This window comes from Protopterus annectens, chromosome 4.part0 (assembly GCF_019279795.1).
Source record: "Protopterus annectens isolate FY-2018-M chromosome 4.part0, PAN1.0, whole genome shotgun sequence".
Taxonomy (NCBI): domain Eukaryota; kingdom Metazoa; phylum Chordata; order Ceratodontiformes; family Protopteridae; genus Protopterus; species Protopterus annectens.
Window position 1 is genome coordinate 619,841,313 of NC_056733.1, and position 17,883 is coordinate 619,859,195.

At 43.5% G+C, this 17,883-nt stretch overlaps 1 protein-coding gene across 1 annotated transcript in view; it reads left to right on the forward strand.

Moving 5' to 3' along the window:
- The window catches only part of SBNO1 (strawberry notch homolog 1), a gene marked incomplete in the record, with an annotated part of 3,303,179 nt that overhangs the window by 1,352,803 nt on the left and 1,932,493 nt on the right, over nucleotides 1-17,883 (forward strand). Inside the window, 1 exon segment of the mRNA XM_044068578.1 lies at nucleotides 6,504-6,686. Coding sequence (XP_043924513.1) covers nucleotides 6,504-6,686 — 183 coding nt within the window.

Below are 17,883 nucleotides of genomic sequence, written 5' to 3' on the forward strand. Positions count from 1 at the left end.
TGATCCTTAATGTAGACTTTTGCCATTTGGCTCAAAAATGCAAATATAGAGTTAATTGTTCTTTATGATAAAAACACTTTAAAAAAAACTTGGTCTTGTGTGAGGGTAAGGTTAATTTCATAAGTCTTGTGTTTCCAAAGTTATCCTTGTTACCAAGCTGTGTTTCACTCTCAGGTGAATAACTGGTTATGATTGATTATAGTATATGCGTTAATCATGGTTGCTTCCTCATAAGCAGGAAATATTTTGAATAGTGCTGTGACAAGTAGCAAAAATGAACCTGAAAATGTTAATGTAGTAAATTGCACACAGAGAAATAGTTCTAATAGGCAAGATATCTAATGATTTATTTTAATGCATAAACATGATTGTAATTAATTTTATTGGAGGGCATGTTTGCAGGTTAGTTTGACTCTAATCAGTGTTTTAATATACTGTTTTGTCAAGGCTGTATATTATACATGTATTCTTTATATTTATGGCATCATTTTTATGCTTACCAAAATGTGTTTAGTTCAACATGCAGGTAACCTGATGTTACACCTTTATTTATGCAGTTTCCTTAAAGGAACACACTATTCAAATCCATTGCTTGCTGCTTCATGAAATTCGGTGCATCATGTGGTACATATCATTATGGCTCAGAATTCCATCCCATGATTGAGTGGCCCAAATAAATGTATTTTGTGGCAGCCAGGCTTTCTGTAGTCTTTACTCCTGTCTAGATGATGAGGTCATTTTATTTGAAATATTCCAAATGATGGAACAACAGCGATGTTGTACCACACAGTAAATTTACATGTAGAATGTTTTGTTCAGAATAATTCATTTTCCCTATTTCAAAGTCAGAAAATGTGAAATGTATAATGCAGCGTCTCATTGTTTTTCACGAGAGGGGTGATTACCTTCCATTAATGCTTAATGTGCACTGTGTACAGTTTTTCTCTGTCAAACTTCAAGCACTCTGGTGTAATGGATTGCATTTGTTTACCATCTTTTTCTGTTTCTACTGAATGTGAGCATTAATGTACTGTACTTTGTAAGCACATTCTTCGTAATACTGCGTGTGAAAATTTTAACTTACAGGGTCACTGTAACAGTAAATCATAACATTTGTTTCCCACCTTAATTTTTTATTTAACAACCTTTTTAACCCACAAGAAGGTTGAAATTTACTAGTAGTGTCTCTTCCCTGTGAGGACCCATGTCCTTAAAGGTAGCAATGCTGAAGGTGCAAGACATACATACACATTGTTCATTGCTCTCTCCTATTCTTCTCTCTCTGACTGGCTTACTAATGTTCTCTCAGTTTATCCCTGAGGAAACTAAGTGCATAGTGGCTAACACTGTCTATCCTGCACTATTATTTCAATGGAGTACTATTTGCAGAGCTATAATTTTATAAAAAATGCAACTACATTTAGACATAATCAGAAGTGATTGTCTTCTCTCTTAGTTAATATAAAAGTGCTTGTTTTGCTGTGGCTACATTATTAAATTGAATGCTGTGAGAATTGTCTTAGATTTAATAAAGACATTAGACTGCGGCATTTAAAAGCTTTGTCTTAATACCTTACTTCTACTTCATATTCTAGTAAGAAGCCCTCCACTAACTCTGCAGAAGAATAGAAACAGCTTTAAATGCTGAGTAATACTGCACACTTAAAAAATTGACAATTTCTTCTTTATCAGCATCTAGTCCTCCCAAATAATATAGGAAAATAAGGAGGAGGCTGACTGAGAATGTGTATTATTGGGTACATCTTCTCCTCTTCCAGCTAAATATGCTGTTATCTCAAGAGAAACTAACACTGAAAACATAACCCCCTACTTTTGATTGTAAATGCTTTGATAGGGAATAACTTTCTTAAAGAGCATATAAAATGTATGTTGCCTCCAGGGATGTTTACTTGTCTTTACAGTCCAGCTGCTTAGTAACCATCAGGGTTAACTCATTGTTGATCAGAGACCCTTCCCTTTAACATATTTGTCTTTGTGATGACTTCTAGTACAGTATTTGTTTTATTCTGGATCAATTGACTACAAGTCTGTCAGACCCAAGATTCTTCAGTTTACATGTCTACACTTTTCTTTTGCCTTCCTTGCTGGATTACTACCCACCCCACCACACCCTCAAATTACCTTTCCAGCACAGTTATTCAGGCCTCAGCAAATCTTTGAGCAGGGATGTCAGGTCACAATCACAAACTGAGTGCAAGTGTGTGAGCCTGTGCTCTGTTGATTCAAGCATACACTGTATATTTGAAGCTCAAGTCTCTCTCTCTCTCTCACACACACACACACACACACACACACACACACACACACACACTTCTTGTTGATAGCTTTCATGTTCTATACACCTCCAGTCACCATTAGTGGCTATTACAGTGGCATGTATGCCCACCATTCGAATGTGAATTAGCTTCTGGATCATTGATTAACTCGCACCCAAGCCATTCATCTCACTTTTGAGTCTAAAAATCATACACATGTTACAGGTGGCACTGATGGACATTCTCTGTTCCTCTGGGATGGTCTGTACAAGCTACACTCTTTTTGTTGGTGACACCTTTGGATATGACCTGATCTTGTACAAATATGTTTGACTTAACAGATATTCAGTATATCAGCTATTGGATGACCCCTTGTCTACCTATTTCTACTACTATATCTACAGCAGAATCATGTACAGCTGAATGTAAGGTGATCTTTACACATGTCAGAGCTTCTTAAAGTCATCTTTTCATAACCACGAAACCTAGAGTCCCACTTCCTCCCCGGTAGTCAGCTAACCAGACTGCGCCCCCCCTTTTGCAAATTTCTGGATCCGCCACTGATAAATGTAGATGTCCGATAGGTATGCATCTGCAGTCAGGTTTACCCTCCCTCCTTCCCCTCTTTGGTATTTATTGGGTACTTTTCCCTCTCATAGCTAGCTGGGGTTTCAATTATGGTGTATTTGTTTTATATATATATATATATATATATATATATATATATATATATATATATATATATATACATATATATTTCTGTGCATGTTTGGAATTTATTGCTTTCCTCCAAATTTAGCCTTCCTTTGAGGGCACCTGGCATCTGGGGCAAGAAACACTGAGGAAGATGGTGTCGGCTGACACTTTTATACCCCAGGCGCTCTGACGTCGGGGAAAGGGCAACATCAGCCGACGCCGGACCCAGACTTTGGAATCAGGCTGACCGAAGGGCTGCCTGAGGCAGGACAACCCATATGTGATGACTGCAGATGCATACCTATCGGACATCTACATTTATGGTAGGTACAAAACTGTACTTTCCCGTGGATACTATGGTGGTGGCGGCGGCAGCCACTAAAAAGGAAATGTCCGAATCATCTTCCTCTGTCCATCCTCCTAATAAGGATTCTAGGACGATGGACAGGTATGGGAAGTGTGTGTTTAGTTCTGTGACTTTTTCCATCTGATCGCTCAACTATCTTAAGCATTTCACGTGTCTGCAGAGAGATCTCCTTAAGGAACTGGGAGATACTCTCCAGGGTAACACAGATGCTGCTGTCTCCGAGAAAGTGACAGCACAGCTTAACACACTCAATTCCATAGTAAACTCGTCCATGAGGCTTATCTCATACGCAGCCGAAGGATCGAGTAGAGCGGCAGCCTCAGCGCTTGCTCTGAGGAGGCAATCTTGGTTGCGCCTATGCTCCTTTGCGGAAGACTTCAAGTCTTCCTTTACTAACGCCCCCTTTGATGGTGCCTCCTTGTTTGGCCCCAAAGTAAAGGAGACTCTCACTAGGTGCGAGCAAGAAGGGAAGACCCTGTCTGTCGTAGGGGTCCGTTTTTCCACCCCGTCTAGACCATACCCCAAAGGGCAAAGAGGCGGAAAAATGTGGTTCCGAAAGACTCTGGGATCCTTTCAGCACACACAGAGTGATGCCCCCTCCAGGGGCAGAGGATGGGGAAGAAATGGAAGACGCTGCCCAGGCGGCAGAGGGGGTCCACAGAATCAGGGCGACAGAGGTGCGTTCTCTGGTAAGCCCTTCCAGCACTCCTGAGTGCAGGCCCGGCTGTCCTACTCTGGAGGCAGTCGGGGGTCACTTGGCCTTATACCCAGAGGCCTGGCTAAATCTTACATCGGATTCCTGGGTAAGAAGCATAATTACCAGAGGTTACAATATTCCATTTATAAAAATTCCACCTGCCCCCAAAAAACTCCCAGATGTTCCACCCAGTCTGCGAGACCAGGCAGTCGTAGAAATAAAAAGGCTGCTCGAAAACAGAGTCATCCAACCAGTCCCAGCAGACCAGATAGGATCCGGAATTTACTCAAGGTTCTTTTTAGTTCCAAAGAAAACAGGGAACTGGCGGCCAATATTGGACCTCAGCAGACTCAACACTTTCGTGAAGAAGGCAAAGTTCCGGATGGTCACGCTACAGTCGATCCTTCCTTTCCTACAGGAGGGTGACTGGATGTGCTCTATAGATCTCAAAGACGCGTACTACCATATCAAGATGGCCAGAGCGTCCAGAGATCACCTGCGCTTCCGGCTGGGAACCAGTCACTTCCAGTTTCGTGATCTGCCCTTTGGCCTCACCTCATCCCCCAGGGTGTTAACCAAATGCATGGCAGTAGTAGCGTCTCACTTGAGACGAATGGGATTCAGAGTGTTTCCTTACCTAGACGACTGGCTCCTGTCTGCCACCACCGAGTATCATCTTGTGCAAGCCAGGGATTACACCATCAACCTTTGCTCCTCTCTGGGTATAAGTCAATTTTGGAAAATCTGTGTTATCGCCCTCACAGTGTATCTCATTTATAGGGGCAGAATTAGACACTTCCCTGGCTCGAATCAAACTCCCCCCACCAAGAGTATCAGCCCTCAGAGATCAAATTTCTATCCTTTTTCTATCCTCCTTCAGAGCAGGAGAGTCCCTGCACAGCAAATCTTGAGGGTGCTAGGAATGATGGCAGCTGCTCTTATCATAGTCCCCCTAGGCAGGATGCATATGAGGATTCTTCAATGGATGCTGTTCACGCAGTGGTCTTACTGACAGCTTCCGCTATCTCACGAGATCTTAATCAAGAACTCCTGCAAATGGGATCTCCTGTGGTGGATGCACAGTCAGGACCTAACAGACCTAACAGCAGGCCGACAGTTTGTGTTGCCCAGTCCTATAGCTACTTTAACCACGGACGCTTCCCTGATAGGGTGGGGAGGACTTTTTCAGGGAAGAACAGTCCAAGGTCAATGGTCCAAGTTGGAGTACAACCTGCACATCAGTGTCCTAGAGCTGAGGGCAGTGTTTCTGGCGTTGCAACACTTTCACAAGTCCTTACCTCTGGGAACAGTGACAGTTCAGACAGACAACATGGCAATAGTCTGGTATATCAACAAACAGGGGGGAACCAGGTCTTATCCATTGTGCATAGAGGCCCTCAGGATTTGGCAATGGTCTGTGTCTACTGGACGCATTCTGATAGCAACGCACATCCCGGGGACATCCAACGTCATTGCGGACAGGTTGGGCAGAGCCATCCTTTTGCCTCACGAGTGGTCCCTCAAATTTCAAGTAGCGGAAAATAAGATTTTCCACAGATGGGGCCAGCCTTGCTGTGACCTATTTGCATCCCCATTGAATGCCAAATACAGAAGCTACTTTGCCCTACTACCCCCTCCGGGGGGTGCCCCCAGGGACACATTGGTACACGATTGGCCCCCGGGTCTCCTTTACGCTTTTCCCCCTGTTCCGCTGATTCCCAAATTCTTGCAGAATTTCCGAACTTCTTAAGGTTCTGTTAGAAGGCAGGTTTTGTGGTTGAGTTGGTATGCTTGTGTTGGTCTGTACTGTAGTAAGGTGTCACCCATAGTAAGTAAATAAGTAAATACATTTCAATATGGGATATTATTAGATACTGGGTAATAAGCAAAGCAAAATAGGTAGTATGTAATGCTTGTTACTACTTACTGTGTTAAGGCATTGTGTAATGCATGTTGTACTGCTTGCTTTTATCAAATTGTTTTTTTTTTAATTCAGGCTTCCTAAATAGACAGGTGGTTTGTGTTAGATATGTTACACTTAGATTGCCCCCACAAGGAAGCAGAGGTCTTAATGTAGTAGAAATTGTGAATTTTGCAGCTGTGTGCCAGTTAAAGGAGCCTTTTATGCCTGCAAACTTTTTAAAACAAGCAGCGTAATTTACTAGATAATTGCCCCAAATACGGTTAACCTGCTAACTTGAACTATTTGCTTGTGGAGGTGATTGTATAGTTGTATGTAACCTAGTAAATAAGTAAACTGCTGGTACGTTTGAAGTTAAGTGACTTGCTTGGTCCACACATTATTACATCATTGAAGCTCTTTATATATTCCCCATGTAAATATGCGCTCACGTGCTTGCACTTAGTTTGTTTGCACTATATAATTATAATGCACACTTTTTTATGTTTGTATTGGCCTGTTAAAGCAGATGGTTTAAAATATTTGAAAATTTCTTTTTTCCTTTAGTGGGTGGATGCAAGAGAAAAATTCCAACAAGCAGCTGAGCTCATTGATGCAGAACAGCGAATGAAAAAATCCATGTGGGGTCAGTTTTGGTCAGCTCATCAAAGATTTTTCAAGTACCTCTGCATTGCATCTAAAGTCAAACGGGTTGTACAACTGGCTCGAGAAGAAATAAAAAATGGCAAGGTAAAACTATAGAAGCTGTTTTGTTCATTACACTGAGATGATCTGTCAAGTCACCTGCTGCTTCAGTAATTGTCAGATGTTTTGTGTTTCACCTTGATAGTTCAAATATCAGTTTCAGTTTATTAAAATTAAATTTGTTATAATGATACACTTTACATTAGAAGAAAGGTGGCAGAAGTAAAATGTATACTTGCATGCCAGTTTTTCATACTGCATAGATACTTGTAATTTTTACTTGGACTTAGTATTTTTTGAGTAAGGTAATTTTTATCCTGTTTACTTCATCTGAAATCACCACAAATTTTTAGTGTTGGTGGCCTTGAGAGAAAAAAAACTTAGCCATGTTTTTATGTGTCTGTGTGTCGCAATGTTCCTATTCATTTTTTGTGTCTTGCACATACTGCCATTTAATAGGAGCTACATTCTAATGGCAGTCTGATCAGCTTCCACTGTGTAAGGGCAGACTGCAGGTCATTTGGATTGCATTCTAGATGTTTATCTTATGGATAGATTATGTGGTTTTGCTAACTATAAGGACTTTTGCAGCAGAAGGTTCAATGTCTGTTTCAATTTCCAGAGCTTAAGCTTCCTTCTCCTTCCTGATTGGATGTACCTCCAGTCAGCTTTGGGTAAAGCAAGCATATTCACATGACTTTTTAAATTCTTGCTACAGTTAAGTGTCACATGAAGAATAGTTTGTTCAGCACTGGTAGTCTAGTTTTTATGGTATTCTTCAGAACTAGTACATAACAAGTACCTTTTGAAAAAAAAGTATGGTCCATTTCTTGACTGCATTGCATTCTGCTGTATTGGGGGTGGGGGTTCAGACCATTACGGTTTTGGGTATGTCGGCTCAGATAACTTATCTTCCTGGGATGCAGACTTCAATTTCAAACACAACCAGAGATGGGCATTTCTCCAGAGTCAAAAAGCCATAAAGTTTTTAAGCATCTAATCTTATAGGGCATTTTAAAACATGGTGTGCTAGAACTGGTGCCTGTAAAGGAGCAAAACAGTTTATTCTGTGTGTTTTTCATACTGATAGGTAAGGAAGTAACCACATTTTAGACCTCTGTAAATAGAATACCTTCTTAAATGTCCCAAAATTCAAAACGTTACCATTGCATGCTGTTGGATTCCTGTTCCCAGCACACTCCTCTGGGTACCCCAGATCACAAGGATACCTTTTACAAAAACAGTTTGGTATAGTGTTGGCTTAAAGCTAAAATAGTACCTCCAGTTTGAGTAAACAACCCAAAATGAACATTTTACTGATATTAAAAGTATTCAGGCCTTCTAAAAAGTGCTAATTGTCTGGTTGCATACAGGGAGGAAATGTAGCAAACTTGAGATGCAGGAAAAAAGGAAGAAGCGTATTATGCAAGAAAACTGCATGGTTGTCTTCAGGAGCCTGAACTGTTCATAGAATTCTCAGAACAAATGACATCTTATACCTTAGAGGAAAAACCAACAAAGATGCATTCCAGAGTTTTTGAAACTGGTGGAACTCTGGAAGATTACGTTGGATTAAACAGTAAAGAAATGGAGAAATTGATGGTGCCTTAAGTGAAAAGTCTGACTTGCCCGACAGTTCACAAGTCTGATACGAAGAATGAGAAAATTGCTAACTATGAAGTAATGGAAGAAGGATATGGAACAAAAGTTGGAGTTGGAAGACCGTTCAAGACCTGAGAATTTCAGATTTTCAGCAGTTTCAGAGAAAATTGATGGGAGTGATTGTTAGTTTATGAAGGAGCTTATCGGTAAATATAGTGATACACTCCTAAAGGAACTGTTGATTAAGATAGAATATCATGTTCATTCACTGAACCTGTCTTCCAAAAGAGTACTTGAGCCGTCCTGGGAAAAATGCAGTCATGTTATCAGAACTTTTTCTAGCCAAAATATACCAGAAAGAGAGAATTCACAAAACACTGAGGTATGTGTTGAGAACAGTTATTCTGGTTTCACAAGACACAAAGGGAACAAATTATTTTCATGAAAGAAAGCAAAGAAGTTGGGACTGTGCTTTAAGATGTACTAAACAGTATTCAAAATTTTCCCAGAAGCACAGAAACATTAATTTTTTTATTTATTTAACATTTGTTGACCGGGAAAGTCCGACTAGGACAGGCTTGTTTTCAGCGTAGGCCCAGGGAGAAACGCTTCAGGCACATGTCTTTGGAATATGAGAGGAAACCCAAATAAACACAGAGGAAGGACATGTAGACTTGGCACAAAAGGCACCCCAGCTGAGAATCGAACCAGAGAACTTCTTGCTGTGAGGCAACGTTAACCGCTGCAGGACTGCGCCACCCTTCATAGTAGCTGAGCTATCCTAAGAGAAGATTGGAAGATTTCTGCTGAGCATGCTAGCATTGCATGAGGAGGAGAGCACTAATCAAGTGTCACTAGTGAGAATGGTGACATGCCAGTGAATCTCTTTTTTTTTGCTGAATAATGAAAACATCCAAACATCATTGGGAAGCCAAGGAGTTGAGAATAATAGGTAACCCGAACATTAACCAGTTTTCAGAAATAACTGATACCCGAAGAACTGAAAGTGTGATCATTAACTCTGTAATTAACACAGAGTGATGAGATATCTAATGAGCACAAGTTTGTGTCCTAGAATGTTGTCTTGTTCTAAAAGTAGCCCTTAGAAAAGCCTTGTACGACTTGCTGTATGTAATCTTCAGATAGCTTTAATGGCTTTCAGTCAATAAAATGTTGAACAAAGAAACTGAAAGATGTTAGTGTTAGCATAAAGATTATATGGAGGAAGTCACTGCCTTAGTAGTTAAAGTAGTATGTTCATTTTTTTTGTAGAGGCTTGGCATGAAAGGGCTTGCTGTTGCATCTTGATGTTACGGCCTTATTGCATTCAAATCTGCACAAGGTTTATTTGTAAAATGTGGAAAGGTAAGAATGAAAAAGGAGCAATAAAAAGTTTAGTTAGTAATAAAAAGTCAGGGTTTTTGGTTATATGCTTAATTATAACCTTTCCCTGTGCTTTTATGATGTGTGTATCCTTAGATGTATTGAAGGGACCTGTTTCCATGGAGGAGGAATTTGCAGGAAAATTAAGACTGGAGGCAGTGTTACTGTGTTAACTCCGATATTGTTTGCTGCATAGTTTTCACGGTGTCAAGTCAGCTCTCAGCTAAGTGATTTAGAACTGTTTACTAAAACCTCTTTTGATAGCGTTTCCTTACTAATCTTGTAATATTTTCCTTTATTAATTAGTCGCTAGATGTTTTTTGTGTTTCACTGTTGCAGTCATCACATTTGGGTTATCTACCTGCAGGTAGCCCTCAGCCGGCCTGAATACCAGAGTCTTTGGATTTCTGCGTCGGATGCTGTCGCTTCTTCCATGACGTCAGGTTGTCAGGGGGTATAAAACATGCAGCTGACGCCATTACATCAGTCTTTGTTGCCGTGCGGTGCCCGAAGCAGAAGCAGTTCAAGTACTGGTAGGCCGACTCCTTAAATTTTCGTTTTCGACTTTCAGACGTGAAGTCTTCTAAAAGATAAGTACCCCGTTGGGGATCCTTTTTTCTTGCTCTAACCAATGTCAGAAAAAATTGATTGTCTTGCCTGTGGAAAGCAAATACCTCATAGAGATTTTCATTCTTACTGCGTCACCTGTTTGGGCCCTGACCATGACGTCCCTCGCTGTCTGTTTTGTGCCTTGTTTAATGCCCAAACAATCCGTCGGCTAATTTTTGTAGCTAAATACTTTCGCTCTCGATCTCCATACTCCAGAAAGGCATTAAGCCATCTGACTACCGATCTTCCAAAAAAATTAAGGATTAAGACAGACAGACTGCATAGGTCCAAAACTGCCGACGCTACTGTTAAGCTAGTCACCAGTCTGCCGGTACTCAGTGAGGCACTGTCGCAGCCCCTGATGCCTTCTTCTGCAGATTCGCTGGCCTCTACTGTGACCCATTCGGAGTCTGGTATGCCACGAGATGATGCTTCAACTATGGAACCTGCAGAGGCCTCTGCCTTGAATGGGTCCGGAGCTGCTGTGCAGCCACCGGCTTCTGAGGGTATATTCAGGCCTACCAATTTTCATATTAAACCGATGACTGTTTCATGCCAAAAATACTGAATTTCTCAGGCCTAAAGTTTGCACTACACCTAGGAAACCAACGAGCAAAGTGCATTCTCAGGCCCACAGGCCTCAAAAACAAATGATTATAAGCTGAAGCCCTTATTACCTTAATTAGGGGAAGCCAGCCTTCCCCCTCAGAGACCTGGAACTGATTTTCCTTCTGATTCTTCTGATCAGGAATCTGTTATCTCTGTTCCTTCTGACTACCAGGAATATACCCTTAGCTACCTATGAGGATTCTGATGCAGAGGATTCCATTCCCTTTGCTTCCCCTCCAGAAGACTTTTCTTTTGGTGAAACCCTGCATACCCTTAGGGAGCATTTCCACTGGGAAAGCCAGAACTACTCTGTCCAAAAAGAGACTGGGAATTTTTAAACCTGCCTCAACACAGGCATCTAGCTATCCCTCCTGTTCTGCCGATTGTAAATTATGTTGCCTTACCCCAGATAATTTTCTTCCAGCTCCCAGGAAACCTGACCGGTACTATAAGAGTACCAGACTCTCTCCAATTCCTTTTCAAGAATCATACTGCGGATCCAGAGACCATTTCCCAAGGACCAAAAGGCATTAAGGCTGCTACTGCCAGGAATCCTACCCCTTCTGACAGGGATTCTAGGGCTTTAGACAGATACGGTAAGAAGGTATACACCTCTGCTACTCTGGCCATTAGGGCTTTAAATTGCCAGTTTCATATGTTAAAGTATCAGCAGCATATTATGGGGCTAATTAAACAGAAAATTATGTTGATTCCTGACAGTGCAGAACACAGATATACAAGATTTAATGCATTCTGCTGACCAAGTTGGTAAACATACTTTGCAGTGTGGTTTTGATGCTTTAGAAGCATGTTGTAGGGCTGCTGTCACTGGGTTTATTCTTGGAAGGCATGCTTGGTTTAAGGAATTAAACCTGCCAGATCATGTCAAAGCAAAATTACTGGATGCACTCTTAAACCAAGTGCGCCTATTTGGCAGTAAAGCAGAAATTCTCAGAAGGATGGAGGAGAAAGCTAAATCTATGCAAACTGTTAGATTTCTTGCAAGTACAGCCACCTAGATTCAGTAGGCATTGGCCTTCAAAGAACTGGTCCTTTCCAGTCCTTCAGTCCAAACCCAGGGCAGCAGACCCCCAAGACTTCAGTTTCAGGTTATGCACAGATCTAAGCAGTGGGGTGCTCCCACAACCAAAACAGGGAGTAGTAAGCCACCCCCCTATGGTAAACTTGCACAATGACTTATCCTTAACTCTCCTGAGCCTTGTTCAAGTACTTGCACCTTTAGGAGGAAAACTTGCCCTGCATGCAAAAAATTGGGAATAATTACCCAAGGCAAATGGGTTTTAAACATTGTTTCCCTAGGATACAGATTCCACTTCCGCTCAGTCCCAACCCTAGCTGGATGGCCAGACCTCCCCCCAAAGCAGTGGGCGGAGGCCCAAAAGCAAGTACTTTCTCTCCTCAGCATCAAGGCTATTCAACCTGTCCCAGCAGAACAAAGGGGACAAGACTTTTATTCAAAACTGTTCCTGGTTCCCAGAAAAGAAAACTCCTGGCACCCTAGCCTGGATTTATCTGTTCTCAACACCTTTCTGGTGATTCCAAAATTCAGAATGCTAACTCTCCAATAGCTGCTTCCTGTGCTAGCCAAGGCTCCTGGCTATTCACCTCTGCCCATCCCCATAAGGGAATCTTGCAGGAAATATCTACGGTTCAAGGCAGGCTCTAAGCACCATCAGTTTTCTGCACTTCCCTTGGGCTTATCTACTTTGCCTGGGGTGTTCACAAAATACCTAGCTCCAGCCAGGCAGAGAATTATTCAGATTTACCCATACTTGTACAATTGCCTGATTCAGGTGGAAAGTCAGGACTTGCTACTACAGCACCTGGCATTTGTAAAGAGAGTTCTAACTTCACTGGGGTACACCGTCAACGAAAAGAAATCACACTTAATACCCTGCCAACAGATTGTATTCCTGGGAGCAAGCTTGAATACAACTTCCCAGATGGCATTCCTTACTCCAGAGAAAAAAAAATTGACAACTTAGTTCAACCTACTGGCCACCAAAACCCAGCTATCTGCAAGGAAAATATTGCAAGCTCTGGGGTTCATGGCCTCTTGCATTCTGTTAATTCCATATGCAAGACTGCATATGAGGAAACTTCAGTGGTATCCAAAAAGTCTATGGTGTCAACTTTTTCTGGACCTGGAAACAATAATTCCTATCATTCCGTATCTAAGGGCAGAGTTCCTTTGGTGGGCAGAGGCCTGCAACCACAATAAGGGACTACCCACTCTGCAGACTAGCAATGGCTCTGCGGAACATGGCATTGAGCAACCAGTGCACTTACAAGCTCAATTCCTGCCAGGCAAACTAAATTCACTGGCAGACGACTTGAGCAGAAATCTCATGGACCCACACGAATGGAAACTGGAGCCCAAAATATTCAAACTTTTGGGGAACAATGGGAGACACCAGAGGTGGATCTGTTTGTTTCCACTCAGAATTATTAATTGAACAAATACTGCACCAGAACTCCCCCACACCTAACCTTGGAAGGTGGATGCCCTGTCCTTTTCCTGGGAAAGCCTCTCAGTCTATGCCTTTCCCCCTCTGCCTCTTCTCAAAAGTTCTACTAAAGATCAAACAGGACAAGCCAAGGACAGTCCTGATTACACCAGACCGGCCATGCCAGCACTGGTATCCTCTTTTGCGCAGTCTGACAGTGCTACAACCATGGCACCTGCCTCAGACCCCTTCCCTGCTGTCCCAGCAGGGGAGCCAAATTCTGCACCCTCAGCTTCAGACCCTGATCCTTGCAGCCTGGCTGATCTCCTGAACTCACCTCTAACAACCCTCACTAAGCAGGTGCTGGAAGTCATGCTGAGGAAAGGTGGCCTAGTACTAGAAAATACTATTCAGAAAAGTGGAAAAGATACTGTTCCTGGAGCCGGTCTCAAGGGATGGCCACAGCTGTGCCCAGCTTACCTCATATACTAGATTACTTAACAGAAATGTCCTACAAGGGCCTATCCTTCTCTTCAATTAAGATTCATGCCTCTGCCATCTTAGCTCATTATAATACTGAGCCACCCCTCTTCTCTCATCGTCTGGTAAAACAGAGGGGCCAAAAATTTAAGACCCCCCCCCCCCGGAGAGCTCTCACTCCAGCCTGGGACCTTAACTTTGTATTGGAAAAACGTACACTTCCCCCCTTTGAACCGGCTGCTACAGCAGAGTTGAAATGCCTCTCATGGAAAACAGCTTTACTTCTAGCCATCATTTCAGCAAGAAGAGTGTCTGAACTGCAGGCCCTTATGGCAGTGGAACCCTTCATTATCTTCCATGCGGACAGGGTTTCCCTCTGGGCTAACTCATCTCTTATGCCCAAGGTGGTGTCTAGTGTGGCTTTAACCCAGTCCATTCATTTACCTACTTCTCAAAATAAAGGGGAAAGGATACTGCATTCTCTAGATGTGCGCAGACAGCTTAGGTTCTATTTGGACAAGACTAAACCTCTGAAAATCTGGCCAGCTGCTTGTCAGCTTTGCTGCAGGGGCAGAGGGGAAGGCCATTTCAAAGCAAACTATCTAAATGGGTAGCACACTGCATCAATTTCTGCTACAAGCACCATGCAAAACCTACCCCACAGGGGGTAAGAACACATTCCACTAGGGCTACATCTACCTCTGCTGCATATCTCAGAGGAGTCGCTGCCAGGGACATCCTGGAAGCTGTAACCTGGATCTCTGTACACACTTTCACCAAGCATTATCACTTGCTTATCTTTTCTAAATCCAGAGCTGGATTTGCCACAGCAGTCTTACAGGGCCTGATTTCCAGGCCTAGTGCTTCTTAATCTACCTCCACCCTTCCTTAGCTTTGGGAATCAACCCAAATGCGATGACTGCAACACTGAAACACTAAGAACATAGTACAGTTGTGTACACTTACCATAAATGTAGATGTTAGAGTGTATTCACTGTTGCAATCCTGGTTACCCTTCCTCCAGCCCCCTGATTGTCTTTGCTTGCAACTATCCTTTTTGGTTTGGCATATCTTATACTATGTGTATTTGCTTTTTGCTGGGGGTGTTCCACACCACATAATTGCTTCATATTTTGGGGGCACTTGACATCTGGGGCAAAAAAATCTGATGTAATGGCATCTGCTGCATGTTTTATACCCCTGTAGAACTGACGTCATGGAAGAAGCGACAGCATCCGACGCAGAAATCCCAAGATTCTGGTATTCAGGCCGGCTGAGGGCTGCCTGCAGGCAGATAACCCAAATGTGATGACTACAACAGTGAATACACTCTAACATCTACATTTATGTTGTGTACACAACTGTACTTTTCTGTACCTGTTTGAGTGCCTCTCTTCCCATTTTTCTTACCAGTTTTGGGTATTAGTACCATCACTGGTACAGGCTTTTCTCTACTTTCTGAGGTAATTCTCAATACCATTGTTGAAATTCCCTTTTCCCTCCTTTTTCTCCAGCTATCACGGTACCTGTCCCCTTAAAAAAAAGTTCCTTTTACAGATTTTTCTGTTTTGATAAGTTTTGTCTCACCTGTTTAGTGTGACACTACTCTTGGATTGTCTTACTCCACTACATCGGAAAAGAAAGGAATGGCAGGATTTAAACAGTAAGATCAGTGTGGTCATAAAATGCCAGATTCTGAGGCCCATTTCTCTTGCGTTTACTGCCTGGGTGTTCCTCCGTTATCTGTACAACCGCCGTGCCAAGAAAGAACACAAACAAAGCCATTCCATTCCTTCACCCCATGGCACTGACTCTTAAGTCTTCGGAACTGAAGGCAAAAATTCCAAAATATAAACCAACAACTTCTGCACCAGGGCCTCAACCCCCTTCCCTGGTGCCTTCATTTGTTCCAGGACCTCAACTGTCCAGCTTGGTACCAACCACGGTACTGATGACTACTGTACCTACCATGCCTTTTAATTACTACTTTGACTCCAATCTCCCTTTCGGCACCAAAAATAGTTCTCCCTACACTGGTCACTTCACCTCTCCTTGGACGTTTTACTTGTCATGAGACCACGGTGTCGAAAGGTGCAACAGTCCCTCAGACCTGATATTCCCCCCATGGCAGACACCTTCTTTGGTCAACAATGTAGCCCCTTGTTGGATTGGCCTGACTCTCCATCAGGGAAATTAACCTGCTCTTCCAGGAACCTCTCTGAATTTAATGTGGTGAGACTTATGGATCAGCTTCTGGTGGCCTGAGGAATCACAACCCCTCACAACCCCTCTCAAACCCTCCCTCCCACCTGGAGCGAAGGGTTTTTCTCCACGGACTCCTACTTATACTCCTCCATCGACTTCCTTAGAGGTATTAAAGCCCATGACTCTGCCTATCCTGGTTCGACCTTCTGTGCCACTGGTATACCTCACAATGGTTTAAGATCTGACAATTTGGCCATCGTCTCATTTGGAGCCGAGCCATCCTTGGGGATCATGACTGGCACAGTGACCCCCTAGTTTAGCACCTACTTTTTCTACGGCACCGTCCACTACGCTTCTGGTTGTCTTGACATCAAGAAGTCCTCTTGGAGCACCTTCTCTGGGAGTGGGCTCATCGGAGCAGGATGTAAATCTGGTTCTGAGGTTGTCCTTCATGGTTCCAGGCTCCCATCCCTCTTCGGGGGGGGGGGGGGTCAGCTTTCCAGGTGATGGAGAGGGCCCTTGCCAATGCAGGCACACAAATGGTTCCCTTGGTGTCAGAGTACCATACTTTTACCCCTTCTGGTCTGCAGCTGACAGTCTACCACATCGGGACATTGAGCACAAGAGCCTCAAGATACCCATCCGCAGGGCACCCTCTCTTCAGAGTCCTCTTTGGTGTCCCTGCTGAGGCAGTACCACATAAGAGATCATGCAAGAGGAAGCACGTGGACTCCCCTGAAGAGTCCCTCATGGAAGATGCAGACTAAGATGAAGGGGAGGGGTCCCCACAGTCACCCCCTGAGAATGTCTCCTTTGGAAACGTACTGGAAATTTTAAAACGGCGGGGAGGCTGGAAGCCCACCAACCCCTCCTCTGAGGAGTCTGTATTCTTGCAGGCTTTTCGTGCTCGACCCTCTACTACTTGGGTGATCCCACCTGCAAATGAACTAGTCCAACTTGTGCAGCATGTGTGGAAGAATCCTGATACCGTTGAACCAATCCCCCAGAGAACAGACAAAATTCCATCTCAGCTGGAAGAAAGTCCACAATGGTCCGAGGGCCTACCAGTAGATGCTATGGTAGTGCTGGCGACCACTAAGAGAGAGTTCTGCGAGGTGAGCTGTACTGTTCATCCCCCAAACAGGGAGTCTTGGGCGATGGACAGATTAGGGAAGTGAGTGTTTTCTTCATTGACCTGTGCCATTCGGTCCCTGAATTACTTGGCACACTTTACCAGGCTCCAGAGAGATCTAATCTCAGAACTCTCTGGAACCTTAGCAGGAGCAGTCTCTGTTGAGGTACGCAATAAAGTTGCCTTGCAGCTTGCAACCCTAGAATCTATATCCAACTCATCCATGCGGCTTATCTCTGATTGCTGAAGGGGTGGCTAGAGCAGCGGGTTCAGGTACTGTCATGAGACATCACGCCTGGATGTGTCTTTGTGATTTTGTGGACCCTCTTAAGTCTTCCTTTCTTAACGCTCCAGTGGTAGCTTTTTTCCTGTTTGGCCTGAAAGTGAGACACTTTAGCCAGGTGTGAAAAGGACAGGAAGATCCTGTCTGCCGTGGGTGTTTGTCCTCCCCTTCCCCAGGGATCGTACTCTAGGAATCAGAGGAGTGGAAAGATGTGGCACAAGAAGTCCCAAGGTTCTTTCCATGACACATGTGCCGAGTTTACCCCCTGGGGCAGAGGGGGTAAGTCTTCCGGAAGATGCCCGTACAGAGGCAGAGTGGGCCTGCGTAATCAGGGGTCCAGAGATTCTTTCTCTGGACAGCCCTACCAGCGCTCCTGAAGAGCAGCCCGATTGCTTACCTTTGTAAGTAGTCGGGGGGGACATTTTTCTCTGCACCAACTTGTCTGGCAAACCATAACCACAGACTTTTGGG